General features: G+C 47.6%; 2 protein-coding genes across 4 annotated transcripts in view; both read left to right on the forward strand.

The window, feature by feature from the left end:
* Positions 1 to 527: 527 nt before the first annotated feature.
* LOC119333765 (nijmegen breakage syndrome 1 protein-like) lies at positions 528 to 4,788 on the forward strand. Its single transcript, XM_037606545.1, has 13 exons — positions 528 to 754; positions 855 to 908; positions 1,361 to 1,616; positions 1,839 to 1,927; positions 2,040 to 2,170; positions 2,401 to 2,447; positions 2,560 to 2,668; positions 2,738 to 2,824; positions 3,099 to 3,270; positions 3,402 to 3,916; positions 4,001 to 4,062; positions 4,152 to 4,254; positions 4,339 to 4,788. The coding sequence occupies exons 1-13, from the start codon at positions 718 to 720 to the stop codon at positions 4,399 to 4,401; spliced, it is 1,725 nt and encodes a 574-aa protein (XP_037462442.1). The 5' UTR covers positions 528 to 717; the 3' UTR covers positions 4,402 to 4,788.
* Positions 4,789 to 6,349: 1,561 nt separating this feature from the next.
* The window catches only part of LOC119333776 (pseudouridine kinase-like), a 22,135-nt gene continuing 1,872 nt past the window's right edge, over positions 6,350 to 26,612 (forward strand). Inside the window, exons 1-8 of one of the 3 annotated variants that reach the window (XM_037606549.1) lie at positions 6,350 to 6,536; positions 6,645 to 6,761; positions 19,629 to 19,731; positions 19,855 to 19,902; positions 23,291 to 23,388; positions 23,492 to 23,606; positions 24,444 to 24,526; positions 25,120 to 25,734. In XM_037606549.1, coding sequence (XP_037462446.1) covers positions 6,447 to 6,536; positions 6,645 to 6,761; positions 19,629 to 19,731; positions 19,855 to 19,902; positions 23,291 to 23,388; positions 23,492 to 23,606; positions 24,444 to 24,526; positions 25,120 to 25,734 — 1,269 coding nt within the window. In that variant the 5' untranslated portion in view covers positions 6,350 to 6,446. Of the gene's footprint in view, positions 6,537 to 6,644; positions 6,762 to 19,628; positions 19,732 to 19,854; positions 19,903 to 23,290; positions 23,389 to 23,491; positions 23,607 to 24,443; positions 24,527 to 25,119; positions 25,735 to 26,612 lie in introns of those variants that run through there. The other 2 variants (XM_037606553.1, XM_037606558.1) reach the window with 2 other exon arrangements.

Below are 26,612 nucleotides of genomic sequence, written 5' to 3' on the forward strand. Positions count from 1 at the left end.
AATATTGCAATCCAACGTGTCTCTTCTATTATTCCTTCAATCTCTCCTGACAGATCCAGATCTTCTTCTTCCTCCCCATGGAGGTTTAGCCCTGAAAATCTATCTTCCAGATTTGCATCTGGTCTTCGCGCATCGCGCCCTCCTCCACTCCCTGACGCATTGCTTGCCGGCATCTTGCCACTCCCTCTTTCCGCCATGCAGTCCGTCAAGATCGACGCAGGCCAGTCCGTACGTGAGATTTAGGTGTAGTTGCGGATAGGTGGAACCCTAGCGGTGCGCCGCCAGGGGATAGGTGGAACCCTAGCTACCTAGGGGATTAAACTGCTAGCACCTAGTGGTGTTAGTTTTGTTTTTAGAGCTGACGACGACGAGCTTTCCTTTTCCCGACGACGAGCTGCATAGAATTTACACCGTCGTGATCGGCCGAGCGCCCAAGCCCAGTTACTTAGCTAAGCTATCGGTCCATCCGGCCCAGATCGAACACAAGCAGAAACTCCCTGTTACGTATTCTCTCAGCAGAGACGTACTCGCAACACTAGGAGTCGCTCCCACCACCGCGCGTGTCGTGTCAGGCGGCCATCGCGCTACGCCGGCAGCCGCCACGGAACATCTGGACCAAACTCCCGCCGGCCACCACCCAGCGCGGCTGCAAAGGCCCCCGGGACTCTACCCGCGGAACGAGAGCGAGGAGGTCTTGAGAGAGAGAGAGAGAGAGAGATGGTCTGGGCGCTGACCCCCGTCGGCACAGAGCGCGGTGTGCCACCCCCCTCCCCCACTCCGATTCCGCAGACCTCGTAGTGCACAAGTTTTTTCCTTCCAGTTTGGTGATGAATGGTTTCCATGGGGTCTTGCAGGGGCGCAGAAGTACTACATCTCCGCCGCCGGGACGTACACGGTCGGCCGCAAAGGTCTGTTATTTAAGGCTTGTGATTCATTCAGGTTTTGTTTCTGCGTGCAATTACTAGTCAGTACATAGGTTGGTGATATGATAGCTGTGTTAGCGGTTCAATCGTTGAGTTCCTGTACACAACCTCTTGGCAGGATGGAAAAAGGAGATGATGTTTTGGGATTCAGATATGCTGATTGATTCCTACGATTTTAATTTGTGTCCTGTCCCTTCATTTGTCTGAAATGCAGTCTATAGTCAAGGATTTTATCTTTCCTACTGTATTTACTAGACCATCAAGGACAAGAGCCACACTCTTCTTTTCAGTAAAGTTGATATGGTCTCCATTTGTGCAAGCCCCTAAAACTGATAGATTATCAATATAGTAGCATGTGATTTGGAATTCATAGACTATCAGTATTCATTGAACATCATGTATGAGACTGTAGATTGACACCGGCATTTCTGCTACAGATTGCGATATCGTTCAAACAGAAACGTCGATATCCCGAGTGCATGCGGAGATAGCAGTTGAAAAGATGGTTGCCTGGGAGCCACGTTCTGGTGCTCCAGCAAGCCCTTCATGTGTCAGTGTAGTTGATCGTTCAAAATATGGCACATTTGTCAACAAGGTACAGGGGACTCAGGGCAGTCGTCTACGTAAAGATGAAGTTGTGGTGCTTTCCGACGGCGATACCGTGACTTTCGGAAATGGCAACATGACCTTCAGGTTAGTATAAAAGAAAAATGGGGCAACGGTATGCTTGTGCCTTCTTCCCTGCTCACACATCTTTTTTTTTTTATTTAGCATGTGCAACTATCTGTAAGAAATGATTGTCAATGCATGCAATCATTTTTATTTTATTTTTTGCTTATTTCATATATGTACTGGTGCTTTGGTTGAAAAGGTGGATGTATAAGTTGCACTTAGTTCTGTTGATATTCCTGACAGGTTCTCGTTTGTCCCCATAGTGGTCTTTTTTCATGGCAAAAAGTCAGCACGAATTGATCGATCATTGCAGGCTGTCATGACATCTATTGGTTAGTGGTAACTACACTTGTATGATGTACTTGCTGTCAGTTCATTAGTAAGCATAGGTTTTGCCATGCTTGTTGCTACTTAATTTTGATAAGTCGGTATTATCCTTCCAAGGTGCATATGTTACTCGTAAGTGGATTGATACATGTACACATGTTCTTGTGGATGAATCATCTCCATTGACACCTGAGCTCCTCGATGCAATCATCACAAAAAAGCCAATCATCTTGGGAAACTGGTTCAAGGTACTTTCCTATGTCCCTCCTGCAGCATTGCTTGGATGCTCATATGGTCTTTTTTAGCCAGGGAACCTGAATTATGTGAATAAAATTAATGCATATAGATGGACAGAGGAGGTCCTCTGGTGTGATTCTGTAAATTATATAGCAATGATCAACTATTTCACTTGTGTCATTTACACTTTCTTATTCATATGTATATTTCAGGTTTGAGTTCTTGTTTTGATCTGTTTCAGGCGATGGCTGAAAAGAACATACACACAGAGATCCCTTCTTGTACACAGTAAGCTGTGGGCAACCTTCAGCACCTGAGTTGTAGTTTCTGTTGATTCTTGCATCAACTTGTGGTTCTCCCATAACAACAGATGGTGATATATTCATGGTACTTGATCCAGATATATTCCAAACTTGACTCTTGATGGGATGGATATAAAGATGGTTGAGAACAAGCTCATGGAGAATTGCCTAGCAGGCCATACTTTTATCCTGGGATTGTCAGAAAAGGTGGTGTATGTTAAAGTTGAAAGGATATCGTCAGGCATTTTGCTGTTGACTAACGTTATTCAATTGCAGTATAAATTTGGAGAGAAAATACAAGAGCTACTGGAATCAACTGGAGCAAAATATCTCAGTATTGAGGAGTTTTGTGCTAACAGCCAGGTAAGTGTTCTAATATGTTATAAAATGTTTTTCTTTTTCTTTTGGGCGCACCTTTGAGGAATAATGCATTTTCTCTTTAAAAATATAATGCACCCAAATTCTAGATGAAGAGGGCTTGAGCTGATAATAATGTCAGTTACTTATTCTGGTGCTACCTTATGTGATTGCTTCATTGCCTCTGTTTGCATGACGATTTATCTTGTTATTGGTGGGTGTGTACTCTTTGTTTATGGGAGGTGCAAACAGACGAATGACTTAAGCATGAAATTAACAGGACTCTGGAGCTGGAGACAATGACCAACAAATTCTTCTTGTTCCTGCAAAATCTCCTTTGGAGTTCAGTAAGATGCGTCCTCTATTTCCTTTGTCCAAGACCACTGACGTGAAGCTATTTGCTGCTATATTGTCTGGTCGCTTGGAAGCAGCTGCTATTGAACCACCTGCTTGTAAGTATTAAAAGTTCCATGCATATGCATTTTTGGAGAACGTTCAAGATATTTGGACATCTTAACATTAAGCAGTAGCATATATATAACACCAGCCTTATTGAACCTACAAATGTATTTTTTTTTGCCAGACATGATTGCATCCTCCAATACAACGGATGAAACTATTGTGGCGGATTCTGATGTTGAAACTGATACTGCAATATCTGATCATACTGTTGCTGCTAGCAAGTCTCAGCACCATATTCAGCATATGTCTGACGATAAAGCAGAAAGTAAAGTTACAAGCAGTGTGAGTGCTGTAAATTTAGAAGAAACAAACGTCAGCATCAATATTCAGAACGACCTGGAGAAAGAAGAAATTTCGGAACCCATGGAGGAGGATGTTCAGGTCATAGAGAAAACAACAATTTCTGGGTTCAGAGCTGGAGGTGAGGATGTTCAGGTTATCAACAAGGTGGTGCAGGATGAGGCTTGTGATGCTGTTTTCGTGAACAAGGCGCCTAAGGATGAGAACTTGGACAGTAGCAGGGAAGAGACTTGTCATGTTATTTTCAGTCAAGATCTGATTGTCAAAAGAGTCCTTCAGCCAGCTCCTGCCGCGTCGACAGAAACTGGTGGGGTTAACTTCAAACGATTCAAAAAGGTATGTTCTATATGCTCGTGTAGTCCTTTTTGGCACAAAGAGTTGAATGCTAACACACAGAATCGCTGACCTTCGACTTTTCAGAGGCAAACCGTGTCTGGAAACAGCTTCAAGGCCCTTATTCCATGTGCACAAGAACCATACAGGTAAGATTATGATGACTTCCAATGGAATTTGACGTTCATCAGTAGGTTTTGCACTGAAAGGCTTATCGTATTCTGCTTCCTTTCCGTAGAGAGTCTGATTATGAGAAGGGCACCTTGAACGATTTCATGAGAGAGGAGAAGCGGCGGAAGCAAATGGAATCCATTGCAGAGGACCTCTTCAACAACCAGAAGGTACATGTGGGCTTGCCCGGCACTGCCACTCCCATAACCTGTGCTGTGTATATGTATTTTAACCCTGTGATGGTGGGTTTTCAGCCGCAGAAGAAGAAGGCGGCTGCGGGCAGTTCAATCCAGACCCTGCTCACCGGTTGCCGATGAAGTCGAGGATAAAACGACTCTTCGTCGGAAGCAACCGGATGGTGGCTCTCTTTTTGGGTACCTTTGTTTCCCAAGTTGTACCGAAGGTTTCTCGTCACCACGAGAGAAGCCAGTGATGGAAACTACTACGTACTTACTACTCCCTTCGTCCCATAATATAAGAACGTTTTTAGGCTATGTTAACTTGAAAAACGCTCTTATATTATGGGACGGAGTACTACATAGGAGGGGTTCGTGTAGGAGATGAATTGTCAGCTATCATGCTCAGATTTTGGCAAGGCGTTTGCATCACTGCACACACGTCGGAGGCGGCTGTTAGCCTTCACTGTTTTTAGGTCTTTCACTCAACTTAGGCTGAGGTAATGCAGGTAGAAAACCATGTTGTGCACATAGTTTGGTCAAAAAACGTCTTACATTACGGGACGGAGGGAGTAGCTTACATATGGCCCATCTGCATGAAAGCATCACGCCAATAAAACGACACTACAATCAGGACGAATTGAATGATGACGATGTCTTCATCTCACGCCGCCCAAACTGACCAGGAGAGGATAAAGTCGAACTAGGCATCCTCTGCTTTTCGCCTGGTCATAAAACTTTCGAAGCAGTTGTCTTTGTAATAGGTCACTTGTTCATGACATGTGTGCTATAACCCATAAACTGTAAACTCTTAGAACTCTTCCTATGTACACCACATACCACTTCATCTAGCATGATAAAAAAGCAACAATTAAGCAGCAAGCAAATGAACACAACATATGAAACAGAAACAACACAGGCATGCATAATCTTATACCCCAAAAGGCAGAACAAGTTCGTCCTAACTACTATGATGTCATCCTACCACCATATTTTAAAGATGGTGTAATCCTATTAGTTCATCATGGGTACGAGGGGTTAGTATATACCACCTCATAAAAATATATAGGCCAACAACGTTTTTAAACCCTATATACCATAAAATGTACATCATCATCGTCGGTGTCATCTGTCATCATCATGCACCCTATCACCACCACCATAAGCAACAATAGTAGTAGTGCTAGCCCAACAATGTCCTAAGATAGAGCACCTTGTGATCCCCCCCCTCCCCACACACACACATGCCAACGAACCTAAGCCCCCGCGCCATGATGTTCAGTCGGTGGCTAAGAGCTGCCATCAGAGCCTCCTGACCGAAGCTACCCATCTCCATGACGGAACTGTAGAGGGAAGGGTGAGCGTCGACGGTCTTGCTCTCCCTGATGGCAGTTGACACTTCCTTGACAGCCTTAGTCATGCTGCTAAAGACGCTCGACTCCTCATCCATCAAGCCACCGCTCTTCCTCTTCCTCTCAAGAACAGGAACATGGTCAACAACCTTCTCATGACCATTCAAGGATGTTGGTCTCAGACTCGTGGGTATCTGGATACTCAGGTGTAGGCATAGGTGAACTGAGATGCTCGCTGGAGCCCATATCATGCTTGCCGGTAGCCAGCCGAGAAGATCTGCTGCATCTTCGAGTAGTTCTGGATGAAAGTGATGAGGAACTTAGCATCCTTGGGGTGGACCTAACGAAGAAACACAATGTTGTTAGTCGTATTTGGCATGTTAGAGAAGCTAAACAAGTTCAACCAGTGGTATGTGAGCTAACGGTAGTGTGGCCTTGGTAGTGCTTTGTCTCCAATAAAATCATGAAGGTGTCGGAGAAGAGCAGGAAGACAAATCGTCGTCGCCTTCTACAACCGATCAGAGAAGATGCTCTGCTTACCTTCTCGTCGGTGAAGAATCTGAATTGGACAGAGAATTCAAAGGGGGAGGGAGATGGTGGCGGGGGTTCTGGCAACGAGCCGAAGGGGTAAATAGGATGACCGATTCGACGGGAGGTGACCCAATTCCTCCTACTGTTTTTCCGGAACGCGCGCGAGCTCGCATTGCTTGAGGAGAATGGAGGCTGCCAAACGCCCCACAGACGTACCTTTGCAATTTCATCGTCCAGTTATTCCCAATTCCCCGTCCACTCCCCACGGCCCGAAATTTCATCTCGACGCCTTCGGCCGTCACCATGACCGACGCCGCCGCCTCGTCTTCCCGCCGGAGGATGGAGGCCGTCCGCCGCCATCTCCTCCCTCGGCCGCCGCCCGTCCTTAGCCTGGTACGAGCTATCTCTTAGAGGCCCCAGCCTGCCATCCCACTAAGTCCCCTCCTAACTCACTCGTATCATGTGTCATGTCTTGCTTAATCGGTCCCATTTCGTGCTCAGAATCAGCTAAGCGCCCCGGAGGCAGGACAGAGCCCGGTGATCATCGGCGGAATGGTGCTGGACATCCACGCGAAGCCATCCGTGCCGCCACATCCTGGCACCACCGTTCCTGGGATGGTAAATCACCATCTTGCTTTAAAACATATTCCTCATTTTCACCAATTGATAGCTTGGATCACATGATATTTTGCTGGATTGAATGATGCGAGGTGTAAGCGTGCGGTGCGACGTTTGGATCAGCCATGACCAGTAGCCTAATTCAAGTAGGCTTTGCTAGGATATACCCCCTCACATATTCTTACTATGGGCTTGAGTTTTCAAGGATCCATCGCAAAAGTCTCTACTTTCACACTTTTAGTCTGGTTGTTGTGCTAAACGTAAACTTGGTAAACCTCAAGATTCCTCGTCTGATCAGGCAAAACGATTTTTGGTTCCGAAACATATTTTGCCCCGACCGAAGACAATACTTTTCCACTGATTTCTTAACCCTAGATTTCCAAATTAGAGTGATTTTATTAGCTAAAATTAACCATTTTCTAGTGACCAACCGAACTGGTTGATTTCGTGATTTTTGGCCGAACTTCTGCCGACCATGAGTGGTATTAGCATCTGCAGATAATTTTACCCCAACTTAGTGTTGGAAATATGAGCAAATTACTACGAGATTTAATCCGAATAAACAGAAGATAAATCATGACTACAGTAGCAGAGATTGAACTAATCATGCGAACTAGCATAGCAGATGAACAGATCACATCTAGGGCACATACTAGAAACATGAATTCTACCACGATCTCGAACAGGAAAGATAGAATCACATACGGTGCAGCGGGAGCAGCACCGCCGGCGTTGACGTTGTCGCCCATGTCGTCGAGGATGAGGTTGCCGAGGTCGGGGAAGAAGTCGTCGTTCGCGAAGTCGTCGCTGCCGGCAGTCGCGCGAGTGCGCTCCCCAAAAACCTGATCGCCCCTCTCCCGTACAGGATCACGAGAGGCGGGGTTCCGGAGGCCTGCTGTCCCTTCTCCCGGTGCACGCCGAAAGGAGGGATGGAGAAGACTTGCTTGGCGGCGCAATGATCTGGAACGGTGGTGAGAAACCATACGAAGCGGCAGCGGCTAGGGTAGACGTCTGCCTGACTATATAGTGCGGGCCGGGTAGGTCGTGGGAGTAAACCCCACGTCCGAGTCGTCACGATCCAAAAGAATCAGAAACGGTTCAGTAATTAACGCGTCCTTTAGTTATTGATTAATGACTCATTAATTCTTCCCGAGCAGCAAAAGTATAGACAACGTGCATAGCTCTGTCCTCGGCTCGGCTCAATCCCGCAACCCGCGGCGCGTCGTGACGAGGCGTGGCGTGGCGAGGCGAGCGAGGAGGAGGAGCGCGCGTGTAGGTCTCCTCTTCTCATGCTCATACAAGTGGTAGAAGAGCTCACCTTATAAAGAGGCGCAACTCTCTCTCAACTTATGAGGTGGGACTAAACTTTAGCCTCACTCACTCCACTCACATGTGTGCATGAATGGGCCAAGAGAATTTCAGAAATTTAGTTGGGCTTTGGGCCAAAAGCTCACTAGCAAATTCCAACAATCCCCCACAAAGTCTCATTGGCACATTTCACCATTTGGTTTCAAAACATTGTTTATATACCGGTGCTTAGTGGAGACTGTGAAGTTGAACTTCCACTTAGAGTTTTATGCTACACTAGATCACAACTTGAATAGTGGACTATGCCTTGAACTACAAGTTTTCCGCGAAACTAGTTTCACACAAATTCTTGACCGATACTGGGCTGCCGCAAGGCTTCCCCGCGGGTGGAGCGTATACGTCATACTACAGGGCCTTTCATGAATTTATTAGAGAACACCCAATTCTCACAGACTGCGACATTAACAGTCAAATTCATATAGGTGTGTTCCTTAGAAGATGCTCTGCAGGACAATATCTCTGCTTACTCAAATAAGCCACTTGGAACACATTAAGATAAATATCAACCTGCCATGCAGATCAGGAGAGTATTGCATCTTCACGGAGTGGGATAATTAAAATAGGGATACTTTCCTCTCAGCTGACCAACAGCTTGTCTCCCACTTCTACTTCACGGGATCTCCGATCACATAGAGTGGGTTACCACTATGGACAACTCATGCAGTGGGTCTCAAGCCCATCCCCATTGATGCATTATCTATCACATTACGTGATAAACCCTTTGTGAAGGGATCTGCCAAGTTTTTCGTTGTTTGGATATAATCCAACGTAATAACTCCGGGGTTCCTCAATTTTCTGACAGATTTTAGTCTCCTCTTCACATGCCTTGAGGACTTCATATTGTCCTTAGAACTGTTTATCTTGACGATCACAGTTTGATTATCACAGTTCATCAGGATAGGGGGTATTGGTTTTTCAACCATAGGTAAGTCCACCAATAGCTCACGAAGCCACTCTGCTTCAACAGTGGCAGTGTCTAATGCTGTGAGTTCTGCTTTCATAGTTGACCTCGTTAAGATGGTCTGCTTGCAAAACTTCCAGGAAACAGCGCCACCACCAAGTGTAAAAACATAACCACTTGTGGCCTTAATCTCATCAGCATCATATATCCAGTTCGAGTCACTATAACCCTCCAGTACCCTTGGATACCCGGTGTAGTGAATCCCATAGCTCGCAGTGCTCTTCAAGTAGCGCATAACTCTCTCAAGCGCACGCCAATGATCATCTCCCGGTTTTGACACAAACCGACTCAGCTTGCTCACAGCAAACGAGATGTCAGGCCTCGTGGCACTCGCCAAATACATAAGCGAGCCAATAATCTGAGAATACCTCAGTTGATCTCTAGCAATCCTTCTATTCTTTCGAAGCAACACACTAGCATCATATGGAGTTGGAGAAGGCGTGCAGTCACTATACCCAAAACGACTCAAGACCTTTTCCACATAGTGAGACTGAAGCAGTGTGATCCCACCATTCTCATCTCTCAACAGCTTGATGTTTAAGATAATATCAGCTACTCCTAGATCCTTCATCTCAAAACAGCGAGATAAGAAATCCTTAACCTCCTTGATTAAATCAAGTTTGGTTCCAAAGTTCAATATGTCGTCGACATACAGACAAAGAATAACTCCTTCGCCCCCACCATGGCGATAGTACACACACTTGTCACCATCGTTTACTACAAAGCCGGCAGCAGTTAATGTTCTTTCGAACTTCTCATGCCACTCCTTAGGAGCTTGTTTAAGGCCATATAAAGACTTTAATAACTTGCACACCTTTCCTTCCTGACCAGGTACTACAATGTTAGACCTTTCAGCCTGAGCATTGATAGATGTGGATGACACTAGGAGAGTTGGGACAATTTTCGTTGGTTTATTTCTCACACAATGCCATACCAACCTGAGGGGTTGGGGATACATATTTATAGGCTGCTAGCCAGCCAAGGCATATGCTAAGATGCTGCTAAGATGCCAGTCTAAGATGCTAGTCTAAGATGCTAGTCTAAGATGCTAACTGACAGTCCTTGATGGTCAAGAACAGAACTCTATCCTAACAGCCAGTCCTTGATGGTCCAGGACTTTATCCTCCTAACTGCCACAAGGACCATGTGCTGCAGCCCCACAAGGACCCTAGTACACAGACTTATCCATCATTCTCCCCCTAAGTCTTGTACGTCGTCTTGTGGGAGAGTTGAATCATCCCAATCCTGGAGCAAAGTTCGAGGAACTTGACCCTCCCAAGGGGCTTGGTGAGCAGGTCTGTGAGCTGATCCTTGGTGTTGATGTAGCTCGCCTCGATGCTCCCTTCTTCCACACAGCTGCGGATGAAGTGATACCTCAGTCGGATGTGCTTGCTCCGTTCGTGGAACACGGGGTTCTTTGCCAGGGCCAGGGCGGACTTGCTGTCCACCAGGAGCTGCACCGTTCTGGTGTCTTGAACGAGAAGATCACCAAGCAGTCGAGCAAGCCAGAGCGCCTGAGTACAGGCGGTGGAGGCCGCTATGTACTCAGCCTCACAGCTGGACAGGGCCACCACCTGCTGCTTGACTGATTGCCAGCTCACGAGACACTTGCCGAGGAAGAGGAGGATCCCGCTCGTGCTCTTGCTGGTGTCGATGTCGCCGGCGTGGTCGCTGTCGCTGTACCCGACGAAGTGTGCCGCCCCAGGGCACCTAGGGTAATGGAGGCCGTGGTCGAGGGTCCCTGCTATGTAGCGGACGATCCTCTTCACTGCCTGCTGGTGTTCCGACGTTGGTCGCTCCATGAACCGACTGACATAGCCGACGGAGAATGCCAAGTCCGGCCGTGTGTGAGTGAGGTAGCGAAGGCTCCCCACAAGGCGTCGGTACTGCGTAGCATCCACTTCCTCCGTCGTGCTGTCGCGACTTAGTTTCAGCCTCTCCTCCATCGGAGTGAGAGCTGGATGGCAGTCGGTGAGCCCAGCTAGCTCAACGACGCGCTTGGCGTAGGCGGACTGTCGAAGCGCGATCCCGGAGTGGTCCTGGTGCACCTCAATCCCTAGATAGAAGGAGAGGAGCCCCAGGTCACTCATCTGGAACGTGGCCTTCATGTCTTCCTTGAACGCCGCCACCTCTGCATCTTTGGTGCCGGTGATCACCAGGTCGTCAACGTAGACGCCCACCAGCAGGGCATTTCCTCCACTCCCCCGTCGGTAGACGGCAGCCTCATGCGGGCTCTGCTCGAAACCCATCTTCTTCAGCGTGGAGTCCAGCTTGGCGTTCCACGCCCTGGGTGCCTGCCGCAGGCCATAGAGAGCCTTGCGCAGGCGGAGCACCTTGCCCTCCTGGCCGGGAATCGTAAACCCCGGTGGCTGATGCACGTAGACTTCCTCCTTCAAGTCGCCGTTGAGGAATGCCGACTTAACGTCCATGTGGTGGACACGCCAGCCCTCCTGGGTAGCCAGCGCAAGGAGAAGTCGCACGGACTCCATCCGTGCCACGGGAGCGAAAGCGTCGTCGAAGTCGACTCCTTCCTGCTGCAAGAAGCCTCGGGCCACCAAACGAGCCTTGTGCTTGATGATGGCGCCGGCTCCATCCCTCTTCAGCTTGAACACCCACTTAAGGGTGATTGGGCGGTGACCTCGAGGGAGATCAGCAAGCTCCCAGGTGCGGTTTTGCTCGACCGCATCCATCTCCAACTTCATCGCGGCGCGCCATGCCGCGTCTCTCTCGGCCTCTGCAAAGGACCGTGGTTCGCCGTCTTCACACACGAGCTGTAGCTGCGCCTCCAGGTCACGTGGCACCAGTCCTGGCACCGGCTGGTCGCCGAGCACATTATCCATCGTACGGTACCGCAGCGGTTCGCCTCCATACCATGCGTCGACCCGCTCCTCGTCGTGAGTGAGCGGGGAAGCGAACTTCATCGGGTTGTGCTCTGCGTGAGCTGGTGCTGATGAAGACGAGCCCGGAGTGGCGACCGCCGGGGCTGGAGTATGCGGCGTCGCTGGTTGTGGTGTCGTCGGTGTAGCAGGCGCCGGAGTCGATGTAGTTTTGGGGGCCGGGGTAGACGTGCCCGGTGAAGAGGAGCTGCTTGCTCCCCCAGCTTCCTTGAAGTGAGCGTACTCGACAATGAAGTCGTCATACGTCGGCGTCGAGCCGTCGTCCACCGCCTTGTCCCATTGCCACCCTCGCCCTTCGTTGAACACGACGTCTCGCGCTGTGCGCACACGTTGTGTCTTTGGGTCGAGGATGCGGTAGGCCTTTGAGCCCTCCGCGTAGCCGATGAAGACTCCCGGAGTCGAGCTTGCCGATGTGGCCGAGCTCCTTGGCGAACGCAAGGCAGCCAAAGACCCGCAAATGAGAGACCGCCGGCTTCCGCCCATGCCAGGCCTCATACGGAGTTCTGCCGTCGAGTGCCTTAGTAGGAGAGCGGTTGAGGATGTAGACGGCCGTTAGCACCGCCTCTCCCCAGAAGACAGCCGGCATCCCTCTCTGCTTGAGGAGAGCCCGAGCCATCCCCACAACCGTCTGGTTGCGCCGCTCGACGACGCTGTTTTGCTGCGGGCTGTACGGCGCGGAGTAGTGGCGCTGGATGCCCTCATCGGCGCAGTACGACGCGAATTCAGCCGCCGTGAACTCGCCGCCGTTGTCAGTGCGCAACACGCGCAATTTGCGGCCGCTCTCCGCCTCCACACCAACCTGCGCGCGCCTGATGGCGTCCGCCGCTTCTCCCTTACTGCCGAGGATCATCACCCACATGTAGCGGGAGAGATCGTCGACGAGCAGCAGGAAGTAGCGTCGACCTCCTGGTGTGGCTGGCGTCACCGGGCCGCACAGGTCTCCGTGCACGAGCTCCAGCTTCTCCTTAGCCCGAAAACTCGCCTGTTGGGGAAAGGGGAGTCGTCTCTGCTTTGTCAGTACGCAGATGTCGCAGAACTGCTCCACATGGTCGAGGCATGGCAGGCCTCGCACCATCTCCTTGGCACTTAGACGCTTCAGGGCCTCAAAGTGAAGGTGCCCAAAGCGCTCATGCCACCGCCACGCCTCGTCGTCTCGACGGACAGCGAGACAGACCGGTTGTGCCACCTGCACATCAAGGACGTAGAGTCGATTTTCACCTCTGGGCACCTTGGCGAGAAGGCGACGCTGGCGATCCCAGATGCGTAGGACCCCATGCTCAATCAGCACGCGTGAGCCGTTCTCATCCAGCTGTCCCAAGCTGATGATGGAATTCCTTAGCGCGGGGATGTAGTAGACACCGGTGAGCAGCCGGTGCTCTCCCATCTTGGTGGTGAAGATGACGGAGCCGACGCCCTTTATCTCCACAGCGGAGGCATCCCCGAACTTGACGGAGCCTCGCGCATCGGAGTCGAGCTCGGCGAAGAATTCCCTTCGACCGGTCATGTGGTGGGTGGCGCCGGTGTCGAGGCACCACCCCATAGCCTTGTCCTTCCCGGAGCCATCGCCGAGAAGAGCGTGTGCTTTTGGCTCATCGAGGTGGATGAAAGCCTTTGCGACTGGAGTCGCCGAGGGTAGCTCAATGCTTGCATGCGCCATGAACAGAGCCGTCTCCTCCTTCGCCTGTGCGACGTGAGCCTGGCCTTGTCGTGGTTGCCGACACTCATTGGCCCAATGGCCAAACCGGCCACAGTTGTGGCAACTGTTGTCTTGTGCCGGCCTGGGCTTGCCAGCGGCGCCGTCCTTGGCGCCTCCGCGGGCGTCACCTTCGGCACGTCCTTGTGCCCTGCCCGGGGGGCCTCTTCGCGCCTTACGCTGCTTGCCACGCTTGCGGCCGCCCGTCGAGGAGGAAGGCTCCCCCTTCTTCTTGTCACCAAGGCTAGGATCCCACTGCTCCCGAGTTAGGAGCAGCTTCCCGCCGGTGGTGACGGGCCCCGAGGGGGGCTGTGGCTCGTCGGTGTCGACGACCTTGAGTCGACCTATCGCCTCCTCGATCGTCATCGTGGAGAGGTCCAGCAACGACTCGATCGAGCGAGCCATCTGCTTGTACTTCTCGGGAATGCACCGAAAAAGCTTCTCGACAGCTCTCTCCTCGGTGTAGGTGGCATCGCCAAACTTCACCATCTTCTGCAGCAGAGTGTTGAGACGGAGAGCAAAGTCATCAACGTCCTCACCTGGCTTGAAGCCCAGGTTCTCCCACTCCTTACGAAGTGCCTGCAGGGTGGACTTGCGAGCACGGTCGCTGCCGATGCGTGCTGCGGCGATGGCGTCCCAAGCCTCCTTGGCAGTCCGCTTGTTGGAAAGCGAGAACTGCATCTCGGGCGGGACTGCGGCGATGAGGGTGTCCAGCGCCCGTCGATCCTCTAGGTGGTCGACGTTGCTGTCCTGGACTGCCTCCCACATGCGCCGCACCTGGAGCCTGACCTTCATGATCCCGGCCCACTCGACGTAGTTGGTTTTAGTGAGGGTAGGCCACCCAACACTGGAACCAACATCCCTGACCACAGTCCGGACCTCGTAGAGGCCGCGGTCCTGGTCGTTGCAGCCGCCGTCGCGGTGCGCGCCTCCACCTGGAGCGCGGGCGTGCTCGGCTGCCCACTGCGCCGTCCGCTCCTGCGCCACTTTGGCGCGATCTGCGTCGGCGCCGTCGTCCGCAGGCGCGGAGCTGCTGGAGCTGCCGGGGCTGCCGCGGAGTGCCTTGGCATCCGCCGTAGCCTCACGGGCTGCTTCTGCTGCTGCTGCTGCTTCTACCTCCGCCCTGGCTGCTTCTACCTCCGCTCTGGCTGCTGCCAGCTCCGCTGCAGCCAGCCTCGACACTCTTGCCGCCGCAGCAGCCGCTGCTACAGCCGCTCGCTCACGCTCCTCTGCCACGGCGCGCTCGGCCTCTTGCCGGCGCCGCATGCTCGAGGTAGCCGTGTGCTGAGAGCGACCTGCAGACATGGCTCGCTGCAGGGGGGCTGTTGTGTGAAGAGGAGGCTGATGAAGACGAGCTGCTGCTCGACAGTCCGGAGGGAGGAAGGTAACCAGAGGCAGACGGAGCAGCTGCTGCTACCGACTTGGGCTGCTCACAGGAAATGCTCAGGGTGCAGGTTAACGAGGCTCTGATACCACTTGTTAGACCTTTCAGCCTGAGCATTGATAGATGTGGATGACACTAGGAGAGTTGGGACAATTTTCGTTGGTTTATTTCTCACACAATGCCATACCAACCTGAGGGGTTGGGGATACATATTTATAGGCTGCTAGCCAGCCAAGGCATATGCTAAGATGCTGCTAAGATGCCAGTCTAAGATGCTAGTCTAAGATGCTAGTCTAAGATGCTAACTGACAGTCCTTGATGGTCAAGAACAGAACTCTATCCTAACAGCCAGTCCTTGATGGTCCAGGACTTTATCCTCCTAACTGCCACAAGGACCATGTGCTGCAGCCCCACAAGGACCCTAGTACACAGACTTATCCATCATTCTCCCCCTAAGTCTTGGTATGGCATTGTGTGAGAAATAAACCAACGAAAATTGTCCCAACTCTCCTAGTGTCATCCACATCTATCAATGCTCAGGCTGAAAGGTCTAACATACAAAACCATCTAGCTGATCCATGTAAATTTCCTTCTTCAACTCTCCATTGAGGAAAGCCGTCTTAATGTCCATTTGATGAACGAGAAGACCATGCGATGCAGCCAGTGATAGTAGCACCCGAATGGTGGTTAGTCTAGCCACGGGTGAGTAAGTATCAAAGAAGTCTTCACCTTCTTTCTGGGTATAACTCTTAGCCACAAGCCGTGCCTTGTACTTTTCAGTCGTACCATCAGGTCTAAGCTTCTTCTTGAACACCCACTTACATCCTACAGGTTTGCACCCATAAGGACGGTCAATGATCTCCCAGGTTCCGTTAGCTAAGATGGAATCCATCTTGCTATGAACAGCTTCCTTCCAGTAGTCAGCATCAGGAGATGCATAGGCTTCTGAAATAGTCTTGGGTGTGTCATCCACAAGATACGCAATGAAATCATCACCAAAGGACTTTGCAGTCCTCTGTCTCTTACTCCTTACAGGAGTTTCATTGTCACCCTCAACAGGATTCTCAATGTGTTCCATCGCAATGGTGGGTTCAGGAATTACAGTGAGTTCCTCACTAGATGGAGTAGGTATCTCCTGATTTGATGAACTCGACATATCCTTCATAGGAAATATGTCCTCAAAGAAAGTTGCATCATTAGACTCCATAATCGTACCAACATGCATGTCGGATACCTCAGATTTTATTATCAAAAATCTATAGCCAATGCTATGAAAAGCATAGCCCAGAAGAACACAATCCATGGTTTTTGGTCCAAGCTTGCGCTTCTTGGGAATTGGTATATTGACTTTCGCCAGACAACCCCAAGAACGTAGGTAAGAGAGTTTTAACCTTTTCCTTTCCCATTCCTCAAATGGAGTCATGGTCTTATGCTTTGTGGGAACTCGGTTTAGGACATGACATGCAGTCATTAGCGCCTCCCCCACCATTCCTTGGAAAGACCCGATGTGTCTAACATGGCGTTAACCAAATCAGTTAGAGTTCGGTTCTTTCTTTCGGCCACCCCATTAGACCGAGGTGAGTAGGGAGGCGTCCTCTCATGGATTATACCATGTTCCGCACAAAACAAGTCAAATTCGTTGGAAAAATACTCTCCACCACGATCGGACCTTAGCCGTTTAATTTTCCGGTCAAGTTGGTTCTCCGCTTCAGCTTTATAGTTTTTGAAGAAAGTTAAAGCCTCATCTTTTGATTTCAGAAGATATACATAACAATATCTAGTGGAGTCGTCAATCAACGTCATGAAATATCTCTTTCCACCTTTCGTCAACACGCCATTCATCTCACAAAGATCAGAATGTATAAGCTCTAGTGGTGCCAAGTCTCTTGCCTCTGCAGTCTTATGGGACTTCCGAGGTTGCTTAGCTTGCACACATACTTGGCACCTGGAGCCTTTGACAGTAGGGATTTTCGGAATTAAATTCATATTGGCTAGCCGCGTCATGCAACCAAAGTTAATATGACAAAGTCGTGAATGCCCAATATCCGACTCATTATTGTGGCAAACATTATTAATTACTTTAGTGCAAATATCTGACAAAGATAGGCGGAGCAAGCCTCCGCACTCATAGCCTTTTCCAACAAATTGTCCACACTTGGAAATTACAACTTTATTGGACTCAAAAACCAACTTAAAACCATCTCGACATAAACGGGAACCGCTAACGAGATTTTTATTGATGGAAGACACATGATGAACGTTCTTCAGACGCACGGTCTTGCCGGAAGTGAACATCAGATCGACCGTACCGACACCTCGAACGATGGCATGTGACCCGTTCCCCATCAACACGGGAGAAGTCCCTGTGACCTGGTAAGAAGAAAACATTGAGGCGTCAGCACAAACGTGTACATTGGCACCGGTGTCAATTAACCAATCAGGAGATTGAAATACTGAAAGGATGGTAGGAAGAATACCGTACCCAGATTCCTTCATATCAGTATCACCGATGACAACATTAGCGGACTTGCCGCTCTTCTCATGTTCGCGCTCCTCAAAGCGGTTAGGACACTTCGGAGCCCAGTGATTAGGATCACCGCAGACATGGCAAAGTCCCTTCCCCTTCTTGTGAGAATTCTTTTTGAAGTTGGTAGAATGCGATGGCTTGTTCTTTGTATCAAACTTGCCTTTGCCCTGAGTTTTGTTCTTGTTGTTTTTGAACTTGTTGGGCTGGAAGTTCTTCTGTACCATGTGGGCACTAGAAGCTCCCTCAGCAACTCGAGCACGTGTGTCCTTTGCTCTCGCCTTCTCTTCAACATCAAGAGTACCAATGAGATCCGCAACGGAAAACTCTTGTCTCTTGTGTTTCAGGGAAGTAGCAAAATTGTTCCACGAAGGTGGAAGCTTGGCAATGATGCCTCCGGCAACAAATTTGTCTAGCAACACACACTTGAGGTACTCAAGTTCTTTTACGAGCGACTGTATCTCATGAGCCTGCTGTACAACAGAGCGCTCATCAGTCATCTTCTAGTCATAAAATTGCTCCATGACGTACAACTCGCTGCCGGCGTCCGAGGCACCAAACTTGGCCTCGAGCGCAGCCCACATGTCCTTGCCGTTGTCAAACGACATATACGAGTCCACAATGGAGTCATCAAGAACACCCAGAAGAGCGCCTTTAAAGAGAGTATCGATCTTCTCAAAAGTTTCCAGCTGTGCTGGATTAAGATCGCCCTTAGGCTTGCCCTTGGTGGCGTCATAGCAGCCCATGGTCTGAAACTAGTAGACTGCTCTCGTGCGCCACCTCTTATATTGCGCCCCCTTAAAGGCAGGCGGCTTCAGATGCGCAGCAAAACCACTCGGAGCAAATTGCCTATAATCAGGTTTTTGGATTGTTGGAAATATGAGCAAATTACTACGAGATTTAATCCGAATAAACAGAAGATAAATCATGACTACAGTAGCAGAGATTGAACTAATCATGCGAACTAGCATAGCAGATGAACAGATCACATCTAGGGCACATACTAGAAACATGAATTCTACCACGATCTCGAACAGCAAAGATAGAATCACATACGGTGCAGCGGGAGCAGCACCGCCTGCGTTGACGTTGTCGCCCATGTCGTCGAGGATGAGGTTGCCGAGGTTGGGGAAGAAGTCGTCGTTCGCGAAGTCGTCGCTGCCAGGAGTCGCGCGAGTGCCCTCCCCAAAAACCTGATCGCCCCTCTCCCGTACAGGATCACGAGAGGCGGGGTTCCGGAGGCCTGCTGTCTCTTCTCCCGGTGCACGCCGAAAGGAGTGATGGATAAGACTTGCTTGGCGGCGCAATGATCTGGAACGGTGGTGAGAAACCATATGAAGCGGCAACGGCTAGGGTAGACGTCTGCCTGACTATATAGTGCGGGCCGGGTAGGTCGTGGGAGTAAACCCCACGTCCGAGTCGTCACGATCCAAAAGAATCGGAAACGGTTCAGTAATTAACACGTCCGTTAACTATTAATTAATGACTCATTAATTTTTCCCGAGCAGCAAAAATATAGACAACGTGCATAGCTCTGTCCTCGGCTCGGCTCAATCCCGCAACCCGCGGCGCGTCGTGACGAGGCGAGCGAGGAGGAGGCGCGCGCGTGTAGGTCTCCTCTTCTCATGCTCATACAAGTGGTAGAAGAGCTCACCTTATAAAGAGGTGCAACTCTCTCTCAACTTATGAGGTGGGACTAAACTTTAGCCTCACTCACTCCACTCACATGTGTGCATGAATGGGCCAAGAGAATTTCAGAATTTTAGTTGGGCTTTGGGCCAAAAGCCCACTAGCAAATTCCAACACTTAGTCCATAAAAACTACATGTTCTGTCATATTTGATCTTTTATTAGTAAAAGACTTCATCCTTGTTATTGTTTATGTGTAATTATTTTGAACTCCTATCTATTTTGGTTGATATTATATGCATGTTATTCATCCTTAGGTCGAGGCATATAGCTTGCGAGCTTGCATTATTTCGGTCATATAACAAGAAAAGTTTGAGCCAATACCATTTGATGATGTATTTGAACTTCATAGGTTAAGTACATCGGTGGGGGAGTAGCTAGAAATATTGCTGAGTGCATGGCTAAGCTTGGGACTCAACCACTCATGATTAGTGCCATTGGAGATGATATGGCAGGTATAACGTACTTATGTTGACCTAGTTTTTCTAATAAATAAATGTACTCATGTCAGAATACTCTTCCTTTTTCCTGCCTTGAGTTAAAATTTGATCCAATAATTTTCATTAATTCTGTTAAAGGGAATTTTCTATTGAAGTACTGGAAGTTAGCTGGACTATGTACAGATGGTAAGTGTGAAGTTATCTATCTTTCCGTACTGATCGTGATATCACATCATATATTTGTATGCATTTTCAGGGTGTTGGTAAACCCAGTTGTAATGTTTATTTTGTATGTTGCTAATATGTTGAATATTTTCCTTTACAATTAGTTCCTGGTTCTCCACTGGCTTAATGCTGTTTGGCAATTTGCTCTGTGCTTATTTGTGATGCAATGGTACAGGCCTACAGTTTGGTACAAACCAAAATTAAAACTCTAACTACAGTTTGGTACAAACCAAAATTAAAACTCTACAGTGGGACTAGAAAAGCACCCCCGCGCCCGCCCCACCGCGGTGATCAAATAGCTCACAACCACCCTATGCCAAATTCTGTGTTAGTCGTGTTGTAGGGTCGAGTTTATGGTCTAGAAGGGGGTGAATAGACCTTATAAAATCTACGCGCAATTTAAGCGATCAAGTTAAAACTTCTCTACCAAGGTTGCCTAGGGGAGCCTACACAACAAGTCTACCACAAGATAAGAGTGTGGAACCGAAAATTGCAAGTAACTAGGTGTAAGGGAAAAGATATTGCAAACACATCAAACACAACGATGGTTTCTTGAGGTTCAGATTGTTGATGCAATCCTACTCCTCGTTGGTAAAGGTTCAAACACAAATTCCTAAGCCACACCAAGGCCTCGGCAAGGTCGACCACTAAGGTCCCACGAAGTCTCTTGCCACCTATGTCACCATGGCTTGATACTACGAAGGTCAAAGCCTAACCCGGGGTTGATCTTCACGGAGAAGGCAATCACTAGGCCTTCTACAAACTCTTGATTCCTTCACACCTTGAAGGCTATCAGGTGACTCCTAATCGTCTAGGAGGCGCACACCCTCCAAGAGTAACAAGCAAAGGGCAGTCACTTGCATGAACTCAAAAGATCTTCTTTCAACTCTCTCAAGAATCCATAGGGTCTCTCTCACTAAGAATCAAATGATGGAGCAAAGAGAGATGGAGCACTAAGGGGTCCAAGAGGTGGTGGAGTTCTGCCTTCAAACCCTCTGAAACTCGCTCAAAAAATGATTGCCCACTCAGTGGTGTGGGCGTCTGTATTACTCCCTCTGGTTTTAACTACAAGGCCACTATCAAAATGCAATTTGCATCTATATAATACCACTATCTCTTCCCGAGAAGAATTGATTTGATTTTTGCCTTGTATGATGGTGCTTACTAATGCAAACGTTGCATGCAGCCATAGAGAAAGAGGCACCACATGCACATGTTTAATTAGCCCAGAACACGAGAGGTTTTCCACACAGTTAATCCTGCTATTTCTTAGTTGGTTTTGTTTTCTTGGTATCTGAAAAACGAGATAATGGCCTTGCATACAAAAACGGAGGGAGTATAGAAAAAAGCAGAAATCCGACCGTTGCACAATAGCGTACAACTTGCTCAGTAGCACCAAACAGAAAACCTGGCAGTACTGGACTTGTTCAAAATTTGAACGGCGAGGTGCGAAAAATGACTTTACTTGGAGGTGCCTGGCACTCGGAAGTACTGGCTGTCGACTAACCCTCTTGAAAATCCAAATACCTGGGGGTACCGAATGCAAAAGACACAGAAGTACTGGACAGTGGAGTAGTTCATTTCTGCATGAAGGATCAACTTGGTCAGAGGTACGGAAATGATAATTCTCGGAAGTGCCGGGGTCAATAGAGGAAGCCCTGGAATGGAATGGTGCAGAAACGGCCAAGTCTCAGCTTGGAAATGCCAGAAAGATTTGGCTTGGAAATACCGGACCTATACCGAGACGCTGTGCCTTAAGCAAATGAGAGGTGCTCGTAATTGCTAGACAAGGTTAAGCTCGGAGATACCAGAGCTAACAGAGATACACTTGGTAGGACAAAAGCTCAGTGGTACCCGGAAAAAATCTCGATTGTCCTGGAAACACTTAGAGAACTGAGTTTGCCCATCAGCATCACTTACAACTCACTGGCTTGGTAGTACCAAGTAGGAATACTCGGAGGTATCGGGACGTAGGAAAGTTGGAGGAATGAAGTGTTTGGAGTGGAAAACTTGGGGATTTTGTTGTGGATCTTGAGATATGATTCATCCCTAGCTATTTGCTTGCACTCCTCTTGATAGTACAATTGTCCTTAAACTCAATCTGAATCATGGATCCACTAAAAAAACTAGAAATTACAAACCAAGAGCGTAAAGAAACAACCACTTGTCAGGGCAAAAAATAGGGGTCACTGTTGATGTTTTCACATCAAAATGAACCAAGTCCTGAACTGAACTTGATAAACCAATAGTCCTCTTAATTGTCTTGTCATTAATAACCAAAAGTTAATAGGGGGACTAAATGCACTTTCACATGTACCCATCTCACTACAACATACTGTATTGAGCATGTAAGCAATATGTCAGATATTGTGCAATCTATCAAAGGGTACAAACTGGTTAAATGCTGCAAATTAAGAGTACATAACATGTGAGTTACCTTCCTATTTGTTGATAACTGAATGTAACCCCTTTGAGGCAAAATAAAGTTCTATGGGTTTTCTGTGAACTTTAAAGAATTAAAAAAATTGCACTTGGTTATAATCAGCTAAATAAAAAGTTTTAACTGACTAAACTATGTGTTTGGACTACACCTAAATGATAAGTGAAATGATCTTTAGACCAGGCTGTTAACTTTGTTTGTGATAATTATGTATTGCTCCCTTGGCTCTTTTGAAAATTATGCGGCTCTTTTCTTGGTCTCCAATATATTATTTTGACTACTCCAATCCATATTAATTTATGCTCCTTTAGTAATATGGATCGGAGGGAGTATTTTTTTAGGGGAATTTTATGTGTATAATTGAATAAAATTATAATGTTGTGAAACTTCTGTCCACAACAAATTTAGTATTGTGACCTTTGTATATCCGGTATAAATATGTAGATAGTAAGCTAGCGATGGTCAAATTGTAAAAAGACACAACACGGGTTCTGGAGCATCCTTTCTGAAACAGCGCAGGGAGTAAAATAATGTTTTGTTGAGAAAGCTCGGGATGGGCCCTAATATTGAATGAAGAAATCATTCTGTTAAATAATTGCCTCAATCAAGCGATAATAAATTAACTACTTGGCTAATACTAAGTCTTTCGAAGATCTCCTTGCAGTTTTTAGGACAAGACCTTCAATTCTCTTGCAGCAACTTGAGGGTCTCAATTGTTCTTGTGATAATATGACATCTTCTTTATAGAAACATCTTTTTTTTGAAATAACTTTATAGAAACATCTTAATTTATCATTTCACTGTGAATGCTGTTCATGAATTGTCAAGGTTTTTTCATTTTCTTTTTTCCCTTTAAATGATCTTTAGTTATTTTCTATTAGCTAACATTATCTCACAGCACTTAAGTAGGAATACTGCAGGTTCCTGATATTACAACCCCAGTAGTATCAAATGTATTTGATGGGAATGGAGAATTATTTGCTGGTGTCGCGAGTGTGCAAGCAGTTGTAAGAATTATTCAACGAAATGTGTACTGTTTCCTTCCATTGAACATTAGTGTTTGGCTGTTTGCTAATTACCACTATATTTATCTCTTTTTTCTTGGGGCAGGAAACTTTTCTTACCCCTAGCTGGATATATCAGTTCTACCGCCGCATCTCCACTGCACCTCTACTAATGCTTGATGCCAATTTATCTCCTGAGTCACTTCAAGCCGCTTGCAAAGGTAAGTTGTTACTCTTTTTATTATCTTCTGGAGGCGATAACTTATTTAGTTTTTGTATGCATGTGTATGTTGGATACTGGATAGAGTAAATTTTATTAACCATAACAAATGGCAGTTTTGAGACCAAGAATAATGGTTACCAGTGGTAACCGAAGATTATCAGAAGTTTGTGGGGATTTTTCAAACTAAATTTGCACTTATTCGATGTATTGAAGCTAACTGATATTTTCTTTCAAAATTCAAATTCAAAACCTAATTTGATAAATTTAGGGTCAAATGGGGTCGTCGACAACTGAAATCTTGGTCTTTAGTACTTTCTCCATTTCAAATTACAGGTCGCATAGTTTCCAGCTGCATTTTTTGTAAGCCACCAGAATGTTTTGGTTACTCATTCTGCCCTCTAATGCATTTCCCCCTCATGGTGTACCATGAAGTGACCCAACTTCCAATGAGCTTAAGTATCTCTCTCCATTGCATGCCTTCAAGTGTCTACATGCCCGAGCTCTATTCCTGCATGCACTTTTATGTGAAGGGTGTCCTTTTTATCCTCCGGTCTAGTTACTTTAAATGTTTCTTAATCTGTGTGCAAACAAAATGCGCTCTGTATTAAAATGGAGTGACTGTTTTCTTATATAAAGGCATTGTTGTTGCACTACATTACCTTTTAGTATACTTGTGAACTCCTATCTCCCTTCTTAACATATTTTTTGAGGAGCTTCCCCCAAGAAGTTTAACTTGAATGTCCCAATTATTACCGGTGTTATTTTTTTCTTATCGTATTTTTTGGAGTAGGGTCAAAAGTTAGTGATAAACACTATATTGTGTTATTTGTTTCAGTAGCATATGAATCAGGGGTGCCTGTGTTATTTGAGCCTGTCTCGGTGGTAAAAAGTTCAAGAATCGCACCAATTGCGGAACATGTGAGTGCAAATGATTGAGTAAGCATTTTTTAGTTTGTATATGGGAAGAATTATCCCCTTGGCTGATTCGAGAAAGCACCCCCTTGATTCCAAAACTGTTTACTTTGCACCCTCCAACCATTAGAACAAGTGCAGATCGGCATGACTGTTCAAATTTCATGGGTAAGAAATGTGTGTATATATGAGTCTTAGAGGTAAACCACAAATACCATTAGAGAGGAGAGAGAGAGAGAGAGAGAGAGAGAGAGTATCGTTTTGAACTAGTAGGGACACATGTAGAAAGCGGACGAAGGTGATTTGGGACCGTGTTGTTTTGATATCTAGATGGCAAAATTCGGTGATGTTGCTGTCTACTCAGAAAAAAATCAGTGATGTGGCTGTCTACTCAGAAAAAAGTCAGTGATGGTGTTTCCAACACGGCAGCAGTCACCGATGTTTAACCAACCAACCAAAGTTTTGGTTTCGCATTTTGGTAGTTGGATGGGTTTGTAGTTCAAGTAGTTTTAGGGAGTCCGGGCAAGAGTTACGTGGTAAATGCACTTCTCTTCCCATTATATTTAAAGTTTACTTATTGATTTTCTATGATGATTCAGATAACTTGCACTTCCCCGAATGAGATTGAGCTTATTGCCATGGCAAACGCACTGTCTACTCCAGGGAAATACAACTTTGTCAAACTTGAGCAGTGCAACAACAAAGCAGAATCTGTAGATTATTTGTTCGAAATGCTCAGCCCAGCAATGATTTTTCTTCTCGAAAAGGGCATCAAGCTTCTCCTGGTGACACTTGGCTCGAATGGTGTTTTCATATGTTGCAGAGAGCACGTCAACTTCATGAAGGATCAGAAAAGGTGTAAAGTGACGCCTTTCTCAACTCAGCTACTTGAAAAATTGGAGGGATGTTCTCTATCCAGCATGCCTGTTAATTTGTCTAGAGAAGGTTCTTCCAGAACTTGTGTTTTCCATTTACCTGCAACATCTGCCTCTGTGGTCAGCCTCACAGGCGCGGGTGATTGTTTGGTTGGTGGGTTCCTTTCATCTCTATGTGGGGGATTGGATATTATGCAAAGTGTTGCAGTTGGGATTGCTGTAGCAAAGGCGTCCGTTGAATCTGAAGCTAACATACCTGCCAATTTTTCTGCTGCAAGCATCGCAGGTCTGTCACATGAATCTTTATCAGCTTCTCTGTTTTGTGGGATTGGTTATTGATTTGTTGATATTTCGTTGCATAAGTAACTACTCCCTCCGCCTTTTTAGAGATTCTAATACAGACTACATACGGAGCAAAATGAGTGAATCTACACTCTAAAATACGTCTATATACATCCGTATGTAGTCCGTATTGAAATCTTTAAAAATGCTTATATTTAGAAACGGAGGGAGTAGGATATTTCTTGTGTCCCAAACCACCTGTAATGTCAAAAGTGTAAACATCCATTTAGAGGTTGAAATTCAACAGCCTTCTTGGAGGATGTTTTATGCTCTCTGTTTTATCTTCTCTCCATGTTAAGACTACGTAATGGGCCTAATGGGCCCATTAATCTTAGGGTTAATTAGAGATAAGGGTCGCTTACTTAGGGGTCAAGTAAGCCTTGCTTGGGAGTCAAGTAAACCTCTTTATATAAAGAGAGGAGATGTATCAATCTAATCAAGCAAGAATTAAGAAGGAAATCCCTTCCCTCTTGCCCGGCCGTGGGCAAAAAGGCCCCCGGCCGGCCCTTCGCGTCCTCCTTCTAGCAGCACCATAACAATTTTTTATCAGGTAGCTCAGTTCCGATCATGTCTTCGCCGCCGCCCACCCCATCGCTTCCGCTGCCGACCGTCACCACCGCGCCGCTGCCCTCCCTGTCCGCGTCGCTGGTCGCATCCTTCGGCGCCGCCACCGCCCAGATGCCGGCGCCCTCCACCGCACCACCGGCAGCCGCCTACACCTCGGAGGAGATCACCGGGGTCCTCAACGACCTCGTCACAGCCGTCCAGGGGATCCGGCTGTACCTGGCCAGCCCCTACGGGCCGCCGCCACCCCTGCTGCCGACCGCCGCCACCGGGCCGCCGGCCCTGCCGTGGTACTCGCCGCATCCAGGGGC

This window comes from Triticum dicoccoides, chromosome 1B (genome assembly GCF_002162155.2).
Source record: "Triticum dicoccoides isolate Atlit2015 ecotype Zavitan chromosome 1B, WEW_v2.0, whole genome shotgun sequence".
In the NCBI taxonomy this organism is placed as follows: domain Eukaryota; kingdom Viridiplantae; phylum Streptophyta; class Magnoliopsida; order Poales; family Poaceae; genus Triticum; species Triticum dicoccoides.